The sequence below is a fragment of the Vitis vinifera genome, chromosome 8 (assembly GCF_030704535.1).
Source record: "Vitis vinifera cultivar Pinot Noir 40024 chromosome 8, ASM3070453v1".
Taxonomy (NCBI): Eukaryota; Viridiplantae; Streptophyta; class Magnoliopsida; order Vitales; family Vitaceae; genus Vitis; species Vitis vinifera.
This window is the reverse complement of record NC_081812.1, coordinates 14,972,383-14,995,298: the sequence shown is the minus strand read 5'-3', so window position 1 is coordinate 14,995,298 and position 22,916 is coordinate 14,972,383. Positions and strand designations below refer to the sequence as shown.

Sequence of the window (22,916 nt, the reverse complement as noted above, 5' to 3'; positions counted from 1 at the left end):
CTTTTAATATAAATCAAAATTTTTGGAATTGTAGAGGGTGTCTCTTCAAGAGACACCTTTAACTTAAATTCACTTCTTTCATGATTTTAAAAATTGTGGAAGGTGTCTCTTCAAAAGACACCTTCCATGTGGCCAAAACTGCTGTAGATCTATCAATATTTTCTCAACTACCATTTTTTAAAAATTATTTTTTAAAACTGCTACAGAAGTTAAAAAAGCCCGGCGAGAGGTGTAGTTGAAACTTGGAAGTCTTATAATCATGACTCGCCAAGCAAGTATCATGGTGGTAGAATATGCCTTTTCACTAAGACAACACGTATGGAAGGTAGAAGGTATCTGCCATGAATACACAAAGCCAACATTATAAAGGACAGATAGTCTTTTTCTCAGGGTGCACATGGGCTGTCCATTGATTCCTTTGTCCTTACCAAACTGCGCTCATGTGTTGCATCTTTTCTTCATTTGTTCTTTTGTCCATTTTTCCACAGTAAATTGTGCTTAATTACTCCCTCAACTCTTCATGTATGGTCTTGACCCCCAGTAGGAAATGATGCTGAAACCAAAGCTAAACACTTCAGGCTATATGACTTGGCCTCCATTTAAACTGGGGGAAGTGTAGGGATAAGGAAAGGAAGAAAAGGCATCCCAAAGGGTTTCAGATAGGCAGAATAAAATCCCAGGGAGTATCTGTCGACTTTCCATTATTCCCAGTTTCCTTGGTCTGCACCAGTACTATTGGTTTAACAGACCTGTTAAGACTTGCACTCTGTTCCTTTGCCAACTATAATTTTTTTCGTTTGCAATCTAATCTCTTCTCAATCAAATAATTACTGGGTATTCAATCAATCAACTTAATAACTTAATTTAAGTTATTACGTGAATTAATTATATTTGATAAAATTATTTAATATCATAATTGTAAAAAACAACTTTAAATAGTAAATAAAAATAATTAATATTACATCTTTATTTTACTTTTTTATTTGCATTTCCTTTAATTACCTCCACAATTATCTCATTTACTTTAATTATAATTTATGAAGATAAACATCTTAATTTTAAAATAAATTTTAAATTAATTTTATCAAATAACCTTAATATTTAAAATAAAAATTAAGTAATAAATCTTAAGTCAATAATTAAAATTAAAAATAAATTAAATGATTAAATAACAAGTAGTAAGCTTTACTAAATACCCCCTTAAGAGTAAATTTTTTTATTTAAGAGAATATTGGTATCAATCTATCCAAAGCCAATATTAATTATTAATCATTCATTTCATTCAAAACGTTTAAGAATTTCAAATTAAAAAAAGAAAAAGAAAAAGAAAAAAAGCTTGGTGACATCTGAATTTCTTTTCTCAACTAATATGAGGAAATTATAAATTCATAGAAAAAAAATCAAAAAATGAAAAAGGGCAAAAAAAAGAAGAAAAAAAAGACATGAGACTGAGTGCATTGATAGCCGGCGAAAAGCGAAACAAAAGGCACATGACTCGAACTAACCGCCCAAACGCCTGCACCGGCATGCGGAAGGAAACGTTTGACTCCTTCTTCCCGCGCCACCTTCCATCTCTTCTAGTGCGACATTTCTCTCCTTCATCCCCACTCTTCTATAACCGTTTTCATTTCTCCTTCCAATCCAGCTGCATCAAGAAAAACAAAAAAACAAAAAGAGGAATAATTGCCTAGGTAACAGAAGAGAGAGGCGGAGATGTCATGGTTCAGATCAGCGATGCACAAAGCCGTCGAAGCAGGCGGCAACACCAACCTCCCTCGCACCGTACGCAACTACGCCGATTCCGTCGTCCAACAAGCTGGTTTTGCTGTTGCCGAGGGTGCTAAGCTTCTTCAGGACCGCATTGTAATACATCTCTCTGTCTAATTTCACCCGCATTCTCCTATATTACCATTTCCGATGATGTCTTTCGCTGTCTAATTTTTGTTAGGGTTTCTTACTTGTTATGATCGTAAAAGCTTTGGTTTCAAGCTTATCGCTCTTGATACCTTCTCCCCGATTTTTACATGTTATGCGATTGTAGTATAGTGTGTCAGCTTACCAGTGTATGGGAGGAGCAAACCGAGAAGGCGAAGGGAATCATTTTTTATTTATTTGCGTTTTCTTTAGATATTCGAAAGCACCAGGAAAAAGAAAAAGCCAAAAAGGAGAGAATCTGTCGCTTGTCCAACTTGTGAAAAGAAAATTTCTAATAAAAAATAAAATTATTTATAAATTTGCAGATTCTTATGCTTTATATAAATTAAAAATTTTATTAAGTTGGATAATGGATAATGTTCTCAAAATCTTATTCTTTATCTAAATTTATAATAAAATAAATAAATTTTTTATTGAATTCGCAATTATTCGTTATTTATTTATTTATTTTGGCTCTTTTCCTTTTTCATTTCCCCACGTTACCTGTTATCCAAAAAGGGTCTTTTTCAAATCTGGGTCAGTGTTACCTGGAGTGATAACAATGGGAAAAAAGGGGTACCCACCCCAAGAGTGTGAGAGTTACAGTATATTGAGAATTTGGCTCCACCAATAAGCGAAAAGCTGAGAGACCGACCGATGCATCCCATCAAATCCAAGCCCTATACTGCAACAGAACTCATCGATAGAATTTCATAATCTTTTTGTAGATAAATGAGTGAAATTATTATGAGGATGCCTCTGGCTGTAATGGCTGTAATAGCACCTTTCTTGGCAACAAGTTAGAGACATACACCATATCGCTATCACATCTCTACAATATTCGAGAAACAACAAATGATCACTTTGACAATAAAATTTGAGATGTAAAGATCTTTTTATGGTTAATGCAGTGAACTGAATTTAAGAAAAGAGTTGGAAGGGGTTTGCATGGTTTTCCAATGACTTGATGGCAATACCCGCAAGTAGGTCTCAATAGGCTCCATGTGGCAATATGCTCCACCATAAAGTATTATCTTGAAGAGAGCTAATGGGAGTTCATTAAAAGGGGGCTGGGATACTTTGACTGTGTTTTCCCAAATAAATTTGCAGGGCTGATAGGGAAGGATCAATCATCTTCTTGTGTCATAAAATGTTTGCATTATCCTGTTTGATTATGCAGTGAGTGATTTGTCTTCTTAATCCTTTTTATTATAATTATCAGCTATTACTACTAGAGGTGAGAGATTTATCCCAAGGCTTTGCTTCACGGGCTATTGCAAGTATTTTATATTATTTATTGAGTAGTATATTGAGAAGTTATTTGCCTCTAATAAGTCGCATAAAATGCAGGGAATGCAGAATATCAAAAGCTTTAGGCATACCGTAAGAAATTTGGAGGAAGTTTCTGTTTCTTGTAGAGGCTTAGAGAGAATTCAATTACTAAGAAGATGGTTGGTTGCACTTAAAGAAATTGAAAGAATATTGGGAAACTATTATGATGATAATGAAAAAGATCTTGTGCAGAATGATACTCCTGCTGAGTCCAAGGATTCACCTGGAAAACCTACTTTGGTGAGTAATTTTACTTCCATTTTCCCCGTACTTTGATGGGTCATATCATACTAATTATTTTAACTTACTATGCTGCATACTTTCATTGTTTCATGTCCTTTTTTTTACATTAACATTGACCCAGTTGCATGTGTTTTAATGCACTTGATTTGAATCACTGAGCATATTAACACATCTAGGTTTCTGATTCTTTGCCACATTCATGAATGTTTAGGCATGTTAGAAAGTTTTCAATGCATCACTATTGCAAGTTCTTTGTGTTGGAAGAAGTTGCAATACCATGTACTGTTCATATGTTAGCTTGACTGGTTAACAATGATGAAACCTGCTGTTTTAGTTATTTTATTTTATTTTGTTCTTTCTTCGTTTTTTCCAACCTGATTGGGTGTACTCTGTAAGACTCCCTTTAGGTGGTACTCTGTATACTCCTTTATACTAGGGTTCAGCCCTTTTGGTGTTTTTATATATTCAAAGAACTTTCAATCACTATTAGCTTAACTCCATTTGATACATTCCATTTTAACAATCAATTGCAAGTTAATAGCAAGAACAAGATGCAGTCTGGTGACTTTTATTTCAGTTTTTGGGTTCTCATTTCATGTGGATGACTAAGGTCTCATTTGGGATAGATTCTTGTTTCTGGATTTAGCTAGAAGCTGAAGGTAAAGCCATAATCTCTAATGGGCAATCTTGTTCTTACGAAAGTTTGATTTAACACGCAATATTGTCCTAGCTTTTAAGCTATTTTTTTTAGTCCAGAAGTTCCTGTAGTGTAATAACCTAAATACATCCAAACCTTTATTGAGCATGATAAAGATCTTTTTGTTTCTCAAAAGTTAATCCAAACAAAGTCTAAGAAATGAATAACTGTGGACTTCCTTGTTTCTATTTGAGTCATATCGGAATCTTATCAACTTTGGATGACTATGAATTGTGTGTTCAAATTGCTAGTGCAATCAGGAAATAGATTAAAAAAAAAAAGGTATTCCTATTCTTTTGCCTGAGTTGCTTGCTTATCTATGTTTCATATATCATTATGGACAGATTATGTATTATGATCCTGATCTTGGGGATGAACCAGTGAATTTCCGTGACGTCTTTCTTCACAGTCAAGCACTTGAAGGCATAACATTATCTATGGTAGGTTGAACAAATTTCATTGGGAAATATGGAAGGCTTGTATTCTGCTAATGTTATATAGGTTTGTAAGACTTCTATTGTTTGGCCTCACAAATAACTATCCATAACTTGGGACTAACTAAAAAGGCATGCATATATATTTTTTTTATATATTCCGTCTCTCACTCTCTCCTTTCTCTCTTACCCTCCTTTTCCATGAAGGGTGAGGAAATACAAAACTTTTATTTATTTCATTGCTTTAATTTTATTCTTGTACCTCTTCTTAAATCCTAAATGATTAAAGTTTTAGCTCACGTTATTTGATTATATACAACCATCCTAGGATTGCCATACATCACAATATGTGCACTTGAAAGGGATGACTATTTCACTCCTACCACAGGAAAGAGGTGATATTTCATTCAAAATACTTGTGACTAGGTGATCTCCTATAGCCCCTTTAAAGGTGTTACCCTTGACACAACATCTTGATGCTTATACACCTGCTTGAGTCAAGAGCAAGGCTTGGGGAGTCCAAAATGGACTTGGCACATCTTGATTTATTGCGGGGTTTTTTTTTTTTTTTTGATAGGTAAATTTTTGTCCTCATTGGGACTTGAACTTGGAACCTCCCACAAACTCTCCCCATCCCTTCACCCCATTGTGGAGTTGACCTTCCCACTAATGAGCACTTAAGGGCTGGTTTGATAGTCTTTGTTCAGTGGCTAGACTTAACGGCTCCTTGAGGCGGTATTAACATGTATCAAACATTGAGAGGGAGGGGGGACTGTTGTGTCTTCATGACATGTATCATCTCTAGATGCTTCAAAATTGTCCTTGAACAATCAATGTGAGAGTTACTATTGTGGAGCATTATAAAAAGACTTAATTCCCCATCAAAGAAAATGAGAAAGAAATTCTCATTCTCCTATAATTCTCTCCTTGATCACATTGCCATTCTCCCTAACCCACCCTTCTTTCTCACCTTGCTTTACTATCCTCTCAAACTATGGACACCTCTCTAACCCATGTTGTTGGCCTTCTACAAATAAGAACTTGAGATAAGTAGGTTGTATTTACTAGTAAAAATATGATAATTAGACCAAAAATTTGAATAATTAGACCTATCCTAATAAAATAAGAAGACTTCAATAGGACCAGGAGTTGTTGGTTTAGCTCGTTCCAAGTGTGGAAATTACTAAACTATCCTTGTTAAAATATGAATATGTTAAAGACGTAAATTAGCTATTGAGGTTTTGAAAGGAGCTTAAATTCTTGTTTGTATCTCAAATTAAGGATTGGATAATGGAACCATATTTTTGTTCTATTGAGGTCTTGAGAGGAGCTTAAATTCTTGTTTGTGTCTCAAATTAAGGATTGGATAATGGAACCATATTTTTGTTCTTGTAAAAGTCTTTAAAGGGTGTTTCCAACAATGTTTCCTTTCATCTCTCTACTGCTTGAAAGAACTTGACATGAATGAGTTAAAATATTTCTCTTAAAAGGTATAAATATATTCGAATCAGGGCTATCCAAGTGCTATACTTTTCCATTTGACCAGAAATTGTTGGCAGTTGTTGCCTCTAGTTGCCATACTTTGATTATTAATGACATTTTCAACCTCTTCTTTTATGTGTGGCGCTGGTGGCAAGCAAAGCTCAACTTTATCTCAAGGAAAATCATCATAATGACCTCTATATAAGGTTAAGTCATATATGGTAAACACATTACTGATACCCGTGTCTTCAGGTTGCTAAATGGCATAAGCATTAGAGCTTAGTTTCTCTACAATCTTGTATAAACCAACACACAGTGTAGAAAAACAGTCAGACCTTTTTTTTTTCTTTGATAGCTAAAGAGAAAATAGATTACAAGTTCTTAACAAAAGCGTACACCAAAGCATATACAAAGGTGCCTTAAGACCAATGTGGATAGGGATACAAAACCAACTTCCTCTCCTTACTTAGAGCTCAATAAGTCAATGAAGCCCTCCATAGGCAATGAAAAGTCTCCTATATATACTTGAACTCCAAAAAATTATACATAAAGGATTGTTTGGTTGCTTGATTTGCCATTTTAGTATTTTCAAACGCCCTTTAATTTCTCTCTTTATATTAGTACAATCTCTTTCCATATTCTATCATGAATATCCTTTTTGAGCTTCTTTTCGGTGAGAACTAATAAAGGCTTTTCTCAAGTTGTTGAACATCATTTGGCTTCTCTCCTTGATGTTTCTTCATTCATTCCATAATTGTAGGTTGTCCTTATTGAATGTGAAAAATATGTAATAGCTCTTCCATGTTGATAGTTGATACACATCTTTGTCATATAACTGAGGTTGACTTCATAAAACGCACATAATACTCAGGCATAAAATCACACCATATATCATCATTTTTTTACTATGAGAAATAGAACCTAACATTGTTTTCTTACCGAAGTGGAAGTAACATGGATCCATTCTGCGTTGTATGGATCAGGATTTGGCTCAATTGGCAACTTCAACTTTTCAATTTTCAATGATTGTTTTGGACTTCAGACACTACTTTCATGTCATTGTCTCTATTGATAATTACCTGCAAGTTTCATTCCCACAATATATGATCATTCTGAAATATATCAGCATGCATCTGATTTCCCTTTCTTGGTTTGACGTTGCAAGAATACATCTAACAGCTAATAAAAAATAAAATAAAAAATTTCCATCTACTTGTTAAAGATCATTAACATTTTGCAGCCCAATGCCATTGGACGACTCATTAGTTTATTTCCTTCATCTTTATCTAGTTTTGTTTTCATTTCTATTTTCGCATCAATGTGCAAATTTCCTCTCAAGCTTTATCATAACATATTTTCCCTTTCTCTACATTCAAAACAATAATCCTTATTGTTCCTCCTTTTATCATCATCCATAGGAGCCTTATTTTTTGAATTAGCTGCAGTGATTATAGAAGTCTGTTCATCCTCATCATGCTTTGTTATGGCTATCTCCTCAACTTGGGAAGAAAACCTTTTGGTTAGGGATTATTTCAGATTTTTATCCATCTTCAAGAGTCAATGCAATGCCTCATTGACATCCTGGGAATGAATTTTTAGCATCTGGCTGCAAATTTCAACCTCAATCTTGATCTAAATTGGGAAAGAGTTAGTTGTATATCTTCAACTCCCTTACAACCAATTTTCAGCTATTCAAACTTGTTCACATGCTCAATCATCATCAAGCCTCCTTGCCTAACACCAGTCAATTGATCATAAGGGTCATCTTGATAATCATGAAGTGGATATTTTTCCTTTAGTTTTTGTTTCATTTTTTCCAATTTACAATCAGTGAATGTCTTGCAATTTTGAGATCATTCTTCACGCTTGTCCTTCAAATCTGATCTTGTCCATTTCATGATTACAAATTGAACTCCAAAGTGGCCAACCAATCTGAAAAGGTCAATTTTTTTCCAGCAAAATTTAGTACTTCTACATATACTTTGTTCATGATATCACCAACCATATCATTTCAATCATGCTTATTAATTAAATCCAACTCTATTACATTTTCTGGTTTGTCTAAGGGAGTAGGTTAGGACCCTTGAAGATGATGTATTGCCCTGGGAGTAGTCCTAGAAGACATAGTTGACTTTGTTCCTTGCTCCACATTCTTCCTGACATGTGTTTCCTTATTCTTAGCAGCATTAGCTGCTGGTTTAAGAACATTATTTGCTGCATTCTCAATGCTAAGATAACAGATTGTGGTTTTGAATTTGGACTTCCAAAACATCAGCCTTCTCTATAATCATTATCAAGAAAATTGATTATTTTCCAATTTTCCCTAAAATTCTCATTTCTTCTAGTTGTCATTCAGCTGTTTTAGACTCTGCTACCAGATATGCTGGAGAATTATTGTTTATTCAGCATGTTTAGAATTTTCTCTAGTTGTAGGATGTGGTGAATGGGTTTAAAAAGGTGAGAAAAGAAGAAATAAAGCTAAACAATCATGACTAGGTTCCTAGGTGATCATAACTAGCAATCTTTCTTAAAGGAAGCTTATTAGCTGCTGAAAATTCTTTACTAAAATCTAATTACATTTTCCTAATAGGAATAGGACACCTTTTTAGGAATATGAACTCTAACTTGTAAGTCAAAGGAAATAGGAATCAACAAGGAAGTAAACTATATAAACCAATCCTAATAAAACGAGAAGATTCTAGAGGATCATGAGATGCTAGTTTAACACATTCCAATGCTATGGAAATTACTGAACTCCCTATGCTGCAGTAAACATATACTATGACACTTAAAAAATTACGGTCATGAGCCGCTAGTTTAACCCATTCCAACAATATTGAAATTACACTGAAGTAAATATATACCTCAACCTAAATTAATCATGTAAATCCTAGAGGAACCTAAATCCTCATTTGTGTCCCAAACTAAGGCTAAGACGATTGAACTATCCTTTCCTTTTCTCTTGTAAGTCTTCAAAGGTATTTCCAGTAATGTTCCTTATTCCTATAAGATACAAGGGTGAAGGTACTTTGGGGGTATGTATGTTCCCCACAGAATATAGCAAGTGCAATAAACAATGCATGGTCAAAGCTATATGGTTTCCTTATGAAGACTAACAAATGAGTAGGTGACTGATTGCAAGGACAGAAATGTCACCAAATATCGGTGATATATTTAGGATATGTTGGGTAAGTGGACCATGACACAAAGTCTGCATGAGATATATCTAAAGGTGGAAATTTCAGGATTTATCAATTTTTTTTTTAATTTTCAAATATTTATCGGGATTTTCCTAGGGTTTTTTTAGCGATCAAAGTGGGTGTGTGGTGTGGTCTAAGCGGGCCAAATTTTTTCAGAAAAGGGAATGCAAGGCTAGGTCTTAACCTTGGGTCTCTTAGGTGAGAGAAGGTGCTACGAGTCAATTGGGCAACCAACCATTGTTATAAATAATATTCTATATATGATATATACTATGTTTGATTTTAAATTTTATATGAATTTATAAAAAAATAAAATTTTAATAAACTAATTAATTTTAATTATCTTATTTTCAAATTTTATTTAATTTATTATTAAAAATACAAAAATCATGAGTTAAATACAAAAATATTTATATAAATGTATAAATAAAATTATAAATATTTTTAAATAGACAAATAATTATCATATATAGAAGAGTAAATATTATTTTAGTATTAAATATATTTTCAAATTTTACATATTATTGTCGAATATCACAAATTATATCATTCATATATTGATTTCTTAAACAAAACAAGTTTAATATATGTATTATTACTTTTTTTTTATCATGTTTTAGTACCAATATTGTCTCCATCAAGATGAGATTCTCAATAGTCCTATGGAACCACATCGGTCTTCATTTTGGTAATAAATGGAAATATTGTAATGTAATAGATATAAATTATTGACATGACATTGATGAAATTAAATTCTTAACATAGATTAATATTGATTGTATATTTAGAAAATTTATATTTTTTTATCAATGCACTAAACATTATTATTGAATATCACAAATTATATCATATGTATTATTGCTTCTTCTATCATTTTTTGGAGTTTTTCTTAACATTTCTATTTGTTTTGATCAATTTCAATTTATCAATATTTTTTGTCAAAATTTCTATAGATATTTCTCGATATATCCATAAAATTTAACCATAGATATATCTGTGAAAACTGATATTTTCATCCTTGACTAATTGTTAGATGTCATCCCTTGTCATAATATAGAAGACAGATTCTTGTTATGGTTCAGATATTGCTTATGTTATGATTTACTGGTTAAAGCCATATGAAGAAAGATGACCCCTACGCTTGGGCTTTATGTTCTCTATAAGGATGGTTCACACTTTGCATAGCTTGATTTTGAATCACAGAAGAGGCTTGAAAGAGTTCTATATGAGACTATCACTGGGATTTCAATCTCCCTCTCACTCAATCCATTTCGTACATAGGGATAGGTTGCATCTGTCATAGCTAGAAGGAGATTTTCTAGAATTGTCAGATTGTGGTTTATCTTGCATTTGCATAGTTCAATTCCAGATTTTCTTGAAAGTGCCTTTTACACTTATTTGTTTGTTTTTCTTTGTTTCATTATCCTGTATGGATTGGCTCTTTGATATGAATTTATTAAGTTTGAACCTTGTAAGATGTCTATGATTGGATATGTTTTTTCTTCAAATAGAGATGACCGTAGTAATCTTCATCCTGGTGTATCTTAATGCACTGGGAATGAGAAAACATGTTATACATAACTTACTTTGTTTGACTGACATAAGCATAGACTGCGATTTTGTTTATGTAAACATGACTGAAATTTTCAGACCATGATTATAACTGTTCAATATGAGCTTAGATGTTTGGATTTGTCTGTTAAGAAACACACTTTACTTCCCCACACTCTTTCATTTTGGCTATGCTCTAGAAATTCATGACAATATAAACTATAAAACATATTTTGAAGATCATTGATCACTGATGTAAACTCCAATTTTTGTTGATCAAGATAAGAATAACAATACATTGAACTATGAGTAAAACTTTTCAATAATTCGTTGCTCTAAGTACCTTGATTGAAAATGCAATTTTCTTACATGTTTTGGGATATTATTTTCTACTGAAAAGTCCAAGTATTGTTTTACAGAGACTATGCTCACCAACCTCTGATTCTTAGTGTCATTCTAACGAAATATTTAGTTGAGCTCCGTACTTTCTGATCCATGGAAGTTAACCGCAGGATAACTCTTTTGTATGGTTCAGATTCTTGAAGCACCAAAGGATGAAGAGGTTTCTTTACTTCTGGAATTGTTTGGGTGATTCTTCTTACTCATTTTATTTTTTACTAATGCTCGATTATATAGATTCCATGGCCTTACCTGGTTGCTAGAAATGATGAGTTTGGTCAGTTATATAGTTTCTATGGCCTTACCTTGTGTTTTATGTAATTCCCTCTATATTAATTGAGTTTCAAGTAAACTTATTTTTGGTTTGGTTACATTCAGGCTCTGTCTTACAGGAGGGAAGGAAGTTCATAATGCAATCATCAGCAGCATACAAGATTTGGCACAAGTGTTCTCAGACTATGAAGATGAAGTACTGGTAAATATATAATATACATGCCTTTAGCATATGTTTGAATGGGGTGTAATTGTCGGAATTATGGCTCTGGTCATTCATAGCATGTACAGTATCATTTAGGTATCAGAACAATAGGATTTGTAAAAGAATCTTGGGACTTAGTGTATGTTCTATTTGAATCTTGAAAAGAATGAGGAAAATGAAAGTGAAATGCTGAAAATAGTGTGTGAAAGCCTTAGTGTATTTTTATTAATTATTTTTAATTTCTAATGTGCTCAGCAGAGACATGTGTATTCACATATTATAGCAAAGTATGGGTTAGTATAACATGTGTAATATGAAGGTGAAAGACAATGCATGTCAGCATAGTGAATGGAATGACACTTGCATCAAACTAAAGATGGCATATAAGATTGCTAATGAGTTGTCAATAAAGGGTAGCAATCTGGAAATGGTTAATCATCAATCAGTGAAATCTTCAAAAGAAACTTTGCACAATTGAATTTGGAATGAATGAAAGTAAATGACACAAAGCATCCACAAATTAACAGCAGAAACTCTCTAGAGTTCCTACAATATTTTCCACAGACTAAAGGAAGAAGATAATTTAATCCTGAAATGATTGTATATGTCTTGTGTGCTTCTTTGTTATTACTATACATACCTTTCTTTGCCTATCAAATAAATAAATAAATTATCCTGAAATGAAGTTTGGCATGAAAAGAAGTTCAGTGGAAAAAAAAAACAACTAATATTGAAGGGAAACACAGCCAAAAAAAGGCTTGGAAAACCTAGATTGAAGGGAAACATGGTAAAAACTAGTTTATCAAAATATTCACATATCAAAACTGGGAAAAAGAAAAAAAAAATAGAACTTCAAATGGAGATTGGTAAAGTTGGTTGGGTTTGAAGGTGGCCTGAGTATGATGAAATAGACAAACTTTTTCCAGTTAGTATTTAATAATGCTGGAGAAGAGGCTTCAACTTTTCAGTTTTTGAAAATTGAAGATGAGATGGTAACTGAGAAGCATGTCAGAGATTGCACCTAACTCTAAAGTTAGAAGATTTGGTATACAGGCTGGAGTAACGATGAGAATGGTTTGTAGCAGTTGTAAACCTAGCTTATAGAACAGTAACATCCGGATTGATGAAGTACTAGAGTTCTTCTGCACATCACTCTAGTGATCTGAATTTTCGGATTGGCTAGTAGTTTTAACCTTTTTATATTTTGAAGTTTTTTTTGTTTAACCAGATAGCAGTACTAGCTTTCATCTAACAAGGTCTTATGCATTGTTGTCATTTTTAACTGTACCATAATAGTATGTTTTCTAATTCTATTGACAAGCTCTTCTTTAGTCTATGGCACCTTACTTTTAATATGGAATTTTTTCTTCATGCATGATTCATCTTTGTTTTTTAGATTTCTGTTTTTTGTTCTTAGAATTGTCTTTACAGCATAGATATGTGGCACACATTTTTCTGTTTAAAGCATTAGTATACCATACTGATCTTATGAGTGGAGATTTTAAGGTTATTGTCCCTTGCCCCTGCCCCTGCCCCTGCCCCTGTGCCAACTCTATTTTCTTCAGGTAAAGCGGGAAGAGTTGCTCCAATATGCTCAAGCTGCAATTGCAGGGCTGAAAGTAAATGCTGATATTGTAAGGTTGTTAAGAACAGAATTTCTAAATTAGTCCTTCAACCATCAGCACTCACTGATACTACATCAAATTTAATGTCTCTTTGTTGTTGTTGTTGGTTTTTTTTTTCTAATTGAATGGTGTTTTGCTTTGGTTTCCTCAACTTTTAGTTGTATGGTTGAGACTGATGGTTGTAGTTTGGTTTCATCATCTTTTAGTTGTTGAGATTGAGATTCATGGCTCATTTCTTCTCAAGTTTATGCTTTTGATGCTTGAAAATTCCATGCTTTTTTAGTTTCCATTATCTACATTGAAGTTCTGATCTTGTAAAGTGGATTTCCATTTTTATTATTGTTAAGTGTTCTAAAACTGGCTGAATCTTAATTTTCTCAATACCTTCCCCCCTTAAATTCAGATATGTATTTATCTGCACCTCAGCCCTGATATGTGTTGTTTATCCTACATTATGTTCTTAACCTAAAAGCATAAACACTGTCACAATGAACTCAGGATTTTTAAAATTCATATTGGGGTTGGGGACAATGAAAACGGCATACAAAAAGCAAATTAATAAATAATGAAGTAATGCTAGAGCTATTTTGTGGTGCACAAAAGTTAAAATGTGGTACCAAAGAATAATTTCAGTTTCACCTACCCACCCCTACCTTTACCTTGGAGCCAGGAATTCATTTTACTATTCCTGAGACCTAAGAAAATGATTTTCTCATAGGATACCATTGTTGCTAATCTTTGTCAAATTAGAGACCTAATCAACTACCCTCACGGAATACCTTTCCTTAACATAGTTGGTAAGACAAGCTTTCTCTTTAGTAAGAGAACTCGATAGATAAATTCTTAGCCAAGTTGGAACTTTAATTTCCTACCATCATGAGGTTTAAGCTTCCATTTGTTATGATTCCGAGTGTTATGCCACAATGTAAATCTTTATACTGTTTTTTCCAGATCATGCTCATATGGAAGTATCGGTTTAATGTGTATTGTGGTTTATTATCACACAGTTAGTGAAACTGAAATAAAAACTCTTTCCCTTCCACTGGTTTTTATAATCTTCTCTCTGGTCTCAGAATAGATGCTGAATATTCAAGTGCACAGAAAAAACTTGACAGAATGAAAGCATCTCAGCAGCCTTCTAATGAAGGCAATGATAAATCATCTCAAGAATCAACTGTTGAAACAAGAGAGGTGAGCTTGATTTAATATTGGCATGAACATTTGTTGTTAATATACATGTCTGTGAAGTCTGATAATAGAATTGAAGGACACACTTCATGCAGGTGTGATGAAAGCTTAAGTGGGCATCAAGTTTTCCACTCATAAACATTATCATAGACAAAACACTGTTATTCTAACATAATAATTTTCATTGCTTGCTTTTTATTTTTATTTTTGCAAAGTTTAGTGTAGGTTATTTTTCAGGATTTCAACTAAAGTGTAGGGGTCATTATTTGACATGTTCATGAAAGTGAGCCTGCCCACTCTTTTTCCCAGTGCAGTAATTTTTCTGTACCTAACATATTCCTGCTTACATGTCTCTAGTAGTAGAGGAAAAGAAAAAACAAGTAGCATGAAATGAATGTACTCTTATTAGTGGATAAATTGATTAAAACTTCAAGGCTTATTTTTCTTGCATTCTAGCTTTCTAGAGCCAAGCATATTTGTTCCCCCTTCAAACTTCTTGTTCTGTATTTTTCAAGCCTAATGTTAATGGAACCTGTTTATATTCCTGTATTTCAACCACATGACTCAAAGGTCTTTGGGCATTTGGGTTTGTTCAAGCAGAGCCAATATTGTTGTCTGACTAGAGTGTCTGCTTAGGATAGGGGACTTTCTGTTAATTACATATTAACTTTGGCTGGTAAAGGAACTGATAACTTCCTCTAATTTTTTATAGTAAGAGTTTTGTTGCATGATAATGATATGAGTTTGTTAAAGTTTAGCCAAACATTATTGGCAGAGGTAAATAATCTTTCATCCTTGAATTATTGCCAATCATTTATTTCTCCCTGCAGTCCTTTGATAGTCTTCACTGCCGGAGGGATGCCTCATAGCCATTTAAGTTACTAAATATTCTACCAAAATATCGTAATTTACTGTCAATTTTTATTCCATTTTCTTATGATAAGGCCCTTATACTTCTGTGAAAAGAGAATCCACTTTTATGTGAACTGAATATGAAGATATTGCTAGTTAGTTCTGTTGAAATAATGCCAAAGTTAGGACTTTAATTTAGGAATAAAAAAGGAGAGATCATTTAGGATATTTCCTTATGATTTAGTTTCCTAATTTTAGGAGAGAATTAAGCTAGATTGATTTTTTTCTTATTCAGTCATTTGTGTATATATATGTGTATGGTGTGTACCGATTAATATCAATAAAGGAGTTCAGAAATTCTTCATGGTATCAGAGCCAGTTTTCTGAAACCCTAATCCCTTCTGGCCACCTCTTATTCAGGCCATCACTCATTCTGGCCAAATCTCTCTGGCCATATCTCAATCCGATCATCTCTCTCTCTCTCTCTCTCTCACTCCGGTCATCAGTCCCTGTTCTCAGAGCCAAGGGAGAAAACGCTTTCCAGTCAGTCGAATCGTCGTCAGAAAACACTCACCGCCGGCAACTTTTCCGGCGACGGTTTTTTCTACACCGCAAGGAGTGCCTGGAGGAGATCTCCAATTTGTCCCAAAGCACCGGAACCAGAAACCCATCCACGCGCCGCCCACGCGCGTTTTTCCGGCCGGCGACTGCATCTCACGCGCCGGCGCGTGAGGGCGCGTGAGCCACTTTCCGGCGACGCGCTTCCTCCTCCAGGCTCGCCTGACGCCGACCAGCCACCCTTCCTACCTGTTTGTGCAATCCGAGCCCTGCACGTGCCTCTTTTGGGGTTCTCTTGCTTTCGCGGGCCCTCTGATCAGATTTTCCGGCGTCCTCCGACTATTTTTTCTCAACTCCAGTCCCTGCACGTGCCTTGAGAAGTGTTCTTCTACCTTTCCGGTCCATGACAAAATACGGAATGGCATCATCACAAGTATCCAGCGTCACGTCACCAGAATCAGGGGGCAGATCTGAAATTCCAAACCTTGGTGGCAATGATTCCTCTCCTATTCTCATCACAGGACACAAATTAAATGGCCATAACTATTTACAGTGGTCACAATCTGTGTTGCTGTTCATTTGCGGTAAAGGAAAGGATGAGTACCTCACTGGAGAAGCAGTCATGCCAGAAACTACGGAACCGGGTTTCAGAAAGTGGAAGATTGAAAACAGCATGATCATGTCATGGCTTATCAATTCCATGAACAATGACATAGGCGAAAATTTCTTACTGTTTGGGACTGCAAAGGACATATGGGATGCAACCAAAGAAACTTACTCAAGTTCTGAAAATACTTCAGAACTGTTTCAGGTTGAATCAGCTCTACATGACTTCCGCCAAGGAGAGCAGTCAGTTACTCAGTATTACAACACACTCACAAGGTATTGGCAGCAACTTGACTTATTTGAGACTCACTCATGGAAATGTTCGGATGATGCAGCAACATACAGGCAAATTGTGGAACAAAAGAGACTGTTCAAGTTCTTCCTAGGACTAAACAGGGAATTGGATGATGTTAGAGGCCGAATCATGGGCATTAAACCCCTGCCAAGTCTCAGGGAGGCTTTTTCAGAGGTTAGGCGTGAAGAAAGTAGAAAGAAAGTGATGATGGGATCAAAAGAGCAACCTGCCCCAACATTGGATGCCTCTGCCCTTGCTGCTCGGTCATTTAATAGTAGTGGTGGAGATCGTCAGAAACGGGATAGGCCTTGGTGTGATTATTGTAAGAAACCAGGCCATTATAAGGAGACTTGCTGGAAGCTTCATGACAAACCTGCAGATTGGAAACCAAAGCGACGGTTTGACAGAGATGGCAGAGCACACGTGGCTGCCAACTCTGAGAGCACATCTGTTCCCGAGCCGAGTCCATTCAACAAAGAGCAGATGGAGATGCTACAGAAATTATTAAGCCAAGTTGGCAGTGGCAGTACTATCGGTGTAGCCTTCACTGCTAATCGAGGAGGAATGAGGCCGTGGATAGTAGACACAGGTGCTTCTGATCACATGACAGGAGATGCTGCCATTCTTCAAAATTACAAGCCAAGTAATGGTCATTCATCCGTCCATATTGCTGATGGTTCAAAGTCAAAAATTGTCGGGACAGGTTCTATAAAACTTACTAAAGACTTATATCTTGACTCTGTCCTCCATGTTCCAAACTTGGATTGTAATCTTTTGTCCATTAGCAAATTGGCTCATGATCTCCAATGTGTTACTAAATTCTATCCAAACTTGTGTGTTTTTCAGGACTTGAAATCAGGGAAGATGATTGGCAGTGCTGAACTGTGTTCCGGGCTCTACCTCCTTTCATGTGGCCAATTCTCAAACCAAGTCTTTCAAGCAAGTTGCGTACAGTCTCAGAGTATGTCAGATTCTTTCAATTCTGTGTCAAATTCTAAGGTCAATAAAGATAGTGAGATTATAATGTTACACTATCGCCTTGGTCATCCTAGCTTTGTTTACCTTGCAAAATTGTTTCCCAAATTATTTATCAATAAAAATCCAGCATCTTATCACTGTGAAATTTGTCAGTTTGCAAAGCATACTCGAACAGTATATCCTCAAATCCCATACAAACCTTCGACTGTTTTCTCTCTAGTACATAGTGATGTGTGGGGTCCCTCCCGGATAAAAAATATTTCTGGCACTCGATGGTTTGTGACATTCGTTGATGATCATACTCGGGTAACATGGGTTTTCCTTATGAAAGAAAAGTCAGAGGTCGGGCACATTTTTCAAACCTTCAATCTTATGGTTCAAAATCAATTCAATTCCAAAATACAAGTCCTCAAGTCAGATAATGCAAAGGAATACTTTACTAGTAGTCTCAGTACTTATCTTCAAAATCATGGCATTATCCACATAAGTTCTTGCGTTGACACCCCACAACAAAATGGGGTGGCCGAACGCAAGAATAGACATCTCTTGGAGGTTGCCCGGTGCCTTATGTTTTCCTCTAATGTTCCAAACTATTTCTGGGGGGAAGCTATTCTCACAGCTACCTATTTGATTAACCGTATGCCATCCAGAGTGCTTACCTTTCAATCCCCATGTCAACTTTTCTTAAAACAGTTTCCTCACACCCATGCCGCCTCTTCTGATTTACCACTCAAAGTATTTGGTTGTACGGCATTCGTTCATGTGTATCCTCAAAATCGTAGCAAATTTGCTCCTCGAGCAAATAAGTGCATTTTTCTAGGGTATTCTCCAACCCAAAAAGGGTACAAATGCTATTCTCCAACCAACAAAAGATTTTACACCACCATGGACGTCTCTTTCTTTGAACATGTCTTCTTCTATCCCAAATCTCATGTTCAGGGGGAGAGCATGAATGAACATCAAGTTTGGGAGTCTTTTCTTGAGGGTGTACCTTCTTTTCACTCAGAGTCACCAAATCCTTCCCAATTCGCGCCCACTGAGTTGTCCACACCCATGCCGCCATCAGTTCAGCTAGCCCAGCACACAAATGTTCCTTCTCCCGTGACCATCCAGTCTCCCATGCCTATTCAACCTATAGCCCCACAACTTGCTAATGAGAACTTACAAGTTTACATCAGGAGGAGGAAAAGACAGGAATTAGAGCACGGATCACAGTCAACATGTGGCCAATATATTGACTCCAATTCAAGTCTTCCTGAAGAGAACATAGGTGAGGATAGGGCTGGAGAGGTGTTAATTCCCAGCATTGGTGATTCTACTTTGCCAATTGCATTGAGGAAGGGTGTTAGGAGATGTACAGATCATCCAATTGGGAATTATGTTACGTATGAAGGGTTATCACCATCTTACAGAGCATTTGCTACTTCTCTTGATGATACTCAGGTTCCCAACACAATACAAGAGGCATTAAAAATTTCAGAATGGAAGAAGGCAGTACAAGATGAGATTGATGCACTTGAGAAGAATGGGACGTGGACTATCACAGATTTGCCGGTTGGGAAGAGGCCTGTGGGGTGCAAGTGGATTTTCACCATAAAATACAAAGCAGATGGATCAGTCGAAAGATTCAAGGCTCGTTTGGTAGCTAGAGGGTTTACACAATCCTATGGGATAGATTATCAGGAGACTTTTGCTCCTGTTGCAAAACTGAACACTATCAGGATCCTTCTCTCATTGGCTGTCAATCAAGATTGGTGCTTGCAACAACTGGACATAAAAAATGCGTTTCTAAATGGGGACCTAGAAGAGGAAGTTTACATGGAAATACCACCTGGTTTCGAAGAAAGTATGGCAAAGAATCAGGTTTGCAAACTCCAAAAATCCTTGTACGGCCTTAAACAATCTCCTCGAGCCTGGTTTGATAGATTCACAAAAGCAGTCCTGAAGCTGGGCTACAAACAAGGTCAGGCTGATCATACTCTATTTGTCAAGAAGTCTCATGCCGGGAAATTGGCCATATTGATAGTCTATGTCGATGATATTATTCTATCTGGAAATGATATGGGGGTGTTACAGAATTTGAAGAAGTATTTGTCAGAAGAGTTTGAAGTTAAAGACCTTGGAAATTTGAAATATTTCCTTGGTATGGAAGTGGCTAGATCAAGAAAGGGAATCGTAGTCTCTCAAAGAAAATACATACTCGATCTTCTTAAGAAGACCGGTATGCTTGGATGCAAACCAATTGATACTCCTATGGATAGTCAGAAAAAACTTGGTATCGAGAAAGAAAGTACACCGGTAGACAGGGGGAGATATCAGCGGCTTGTCGGGCGCTTGATTTATCTTTCACACACTCGGCCAGATATTGGCTTTGCAGTGAGTGCTGTAAGTCAATTCATGCACAGCCCCCCCACTGAGGAACACATGGAAGCAGTCTACAGGATTTTTAGATATTTAAAAATGACACCAGGGAAAGGCCTATTCTTCAGAAAGACAGAGAACCGTGACACTGAAGTATACTCAGATGCGGATTGGGCAGGAAACATCATTGACAGGCGGTCCACTTCCGGATATTGTTCTTTTGTCTGGGGAAATCTTGTTACCTGGAGGAGTAAGAAGCAATCAGTTGTAGCTAGAAGTAGTGCAGAAGCTGAGTACAGAGCTCTTGCACAGGGAATCTGTGAAGGGATTTGGATAAAAGGGGTTCTTAGTGAACTGGGACAAATGAGTTCATCTCCAATTCTGATGATGTGTGATAATCAGGCAGCTATAAGCATAGCAAAGAACCCCGTGCAGCATGACAGGACCAAGCATGTTGAGATTGACAGACACTTTATCACAGAGAAGGTGACTAGTGAGACGGTCAAATTAAACTATGTTCCTACCAAGCACCAAACCGCAGACATCCTCACCAAAGCTTTACCTAGGCCTAACTTCGAAGACTTAACTTGCAAGCTGGGATTATATGATATATATTCTCCAGCTTGAGGGGGAGTGTTGAAATAATGCCAAAGTTAGGACTTTAATTTAGGAATAAAAAAGGAGAGATCATTTAGGATATTTCCTTATGATTTAGTTTCCTAATTTTAGGAGAGAATTAAGCTAGATTGATTTTTTTCTTATTCAGTCATTTGTGTATATATATGTGTATGGTGTGTACCGATTAATATCAATAAAGGAGTTCAGAAATTCTTCAAGTTCAAATTTTTACAATAGTTGAAACAATTGTAGTTATAAACTTTTCTCATGCTTCCAACAATCAGATAGAACTTGGTCAGCCAATCCTTATTTATGTATGAAGGCCAAAAGAGCCATGGTAGAAGCTGTAAGGACAAACTTGACTTCCAAGATTTAATGGAGGATATTGGTCTAGATAGACTTGAATGGAAAAAGAAAATCATGTAGCTAATCTCAAGATGTTGGGGATTAAGTTTTTGTTGAATGGAGTTGAGTACACCCAGCCATTCAGCCCATGACCTTTTATTTTCCTTCAGTTCTTTCATAACTAGTATTATGTTTCAAATTTGAGTTTGACACTCATGCTCCTATATCAGAATCCAATGGGAGTTGGTGACTCCATATGCCATTGCTACAAACTAATGATTTTTTGAAATGGAACATTAATTTTGATGAAAGGGTAAGTCGAGATTTGCTACCATAGATACAATAATTTGTACAAAATTCAATTTGGCCACAAAAGAAAAGGTCTCAATGTAGTCAAGGCTACAGGTCTAAGTGAACCCTTTGACCACCAAACGAGCCTTAAATTTATCAACTATATCATTAGGATTATTTTTTATGGTACAGACCAGATGATAACCAACAATTAGAGCATGCTTAGAAACAAGATCTCAGTAATGATTCCACTATAAAGCATGCATTTCCTATTCCATCGCTCTCCTCTAGCCAAGGTGAGAAAGAGTTTCATTATAAGACTCAAGAGTAACAGCAGAAGAGAGGAAGGTAGAGAAGATTTTGAAAGAAGGGGACAAGTGATCATAAGAGACAAAATTAGAAATAGGATGTTTAGTATTGTGCGTGTAGTGTCTACCTTTAGGAACAACAAAAGGGAGTTTAGAAGTAGAATTTGGAGACATCAAGAGGACTGTTGGAGGTGACAAAGAGTACCTTGATGCTTCTAGATCAGGATGTTGTTATTTGTGAATATAAAACCTCTTATAAGAATGGATTTTGAGAACTAGAGCAATACAAACTAGTTCTAGAAGAAAATACTAAGACAGTTCACTTCCTTTAGAATAATAAGGTACATCCTCAAAAGGTAACATCAATATAAACAAAGTGTTTTCAAAAAGTAAGGCTATAACACTGATATCCTTTTTGGGTTCATGAATAATAAGAAATTAGCATTTTTTTTGGCTTAAGGATCAAGCTTGTTGCAAATATGGCTCAAATTATGTACAAAATAGATACCCTTAAAAACTTTGGGTGGAAGAAGGAAATGTTCTTGGTCATGAAACAACATTGAAATGTTCCAGGGCATTCTCAATTCTAAAAATTAAACTAATATGCATTTTCAACATAAAAAGGCTAGAAAACATCAAATACTTTAGTTCTATTGATACAAGTCATATATAGGACATGAGATAAGGAGCACTATATGAACCAATGCTTCTTGCTAGATCCTAGACATGAGTGTACCAACTCAAATGAATGCAATGAGGGCTCATCCGGGTAAAGTTTAAAAGTAGCCTTATAATGTTTATAGAGTTCGCATATTTCATAATTAAAGTCAGTAAAAGAAGAAGGAATTAATCAACATAGATTGGCAAAGGAAAGATGACCAAGATGATTGTGCTACTAGCATAAGGAGATAGTACTATGGAGACCTAGGGGCTTGTGCAATGGAGTAGTAGAATCCATCCTTTTCAAATCCCCTACGAATTGTTCTCTTTGTCCATAGATTTTGTAAGACACAATGTAAAGGAGAAAATATGATTGAACAATTAAGTTGAAAGACAAGTTTGTGAACAAACAATAAGTTGAAAGGAAAATTAAGGCTGTATAAAATAGATGAAGGTGTAAAATCAGCCTTGCTAACTTTCCAACCCCATGAATAGGCAATT

At 35.6% G+C, this 22,916-nt stretch overlaps 1 protein-coding gene across 3 annotated transcripts in view; it reads left to right on the top strand.

Annotated features, from left to right (window-relative positions):
* Window positions 1-1,433: 1,433 nt before the first annotated feature.
* LOC100249942 (uncharacterized) overlaps window positions 1,434-22,916 on the top strand; it is a 31,379-nt gene continuing 9,896 nt past the window's right edge. Inside the window, exons 1-7 of one of the 3 annotated variants that reach the window (XM_019221428.2) lie at window positions 1,434-1,863; window positions 3,265-3,486; window positions 4,531-4,626; window positions 11,389-11,441; window positions 11,631-11,727; window positions 13,296-13,369; window positions 14,429-14,546. In XM_019221428.2, coding sequence (XP_019076973.1) covers window positions 1,714-1,863; window positions 3,265-3,486; window positions 4,531-4,626; window positions 11,389-11,441; window positions 11,631-11,727; window positions 13,296-13,369; window positions 14,429-14,546 — 810 coding nt within the window. In that variant the 5' untranslated portion in view covers window positions 1,434-1,713. Of the gene's footprint in view, window positions 1,864-2,544; window positions 3,094-3,264; window positions 3,487-4,530; window positions 4,627-11,388; window positions 11,442-11,630; window positions 11,728-13,295; window positions 13,370-14,428; window positions 14,547-22,916 lie in introns of those variants that run through there. The other 2 variants (XM_010655193.3, XM_019221430.2) reach the window with 2 other exon arrangements.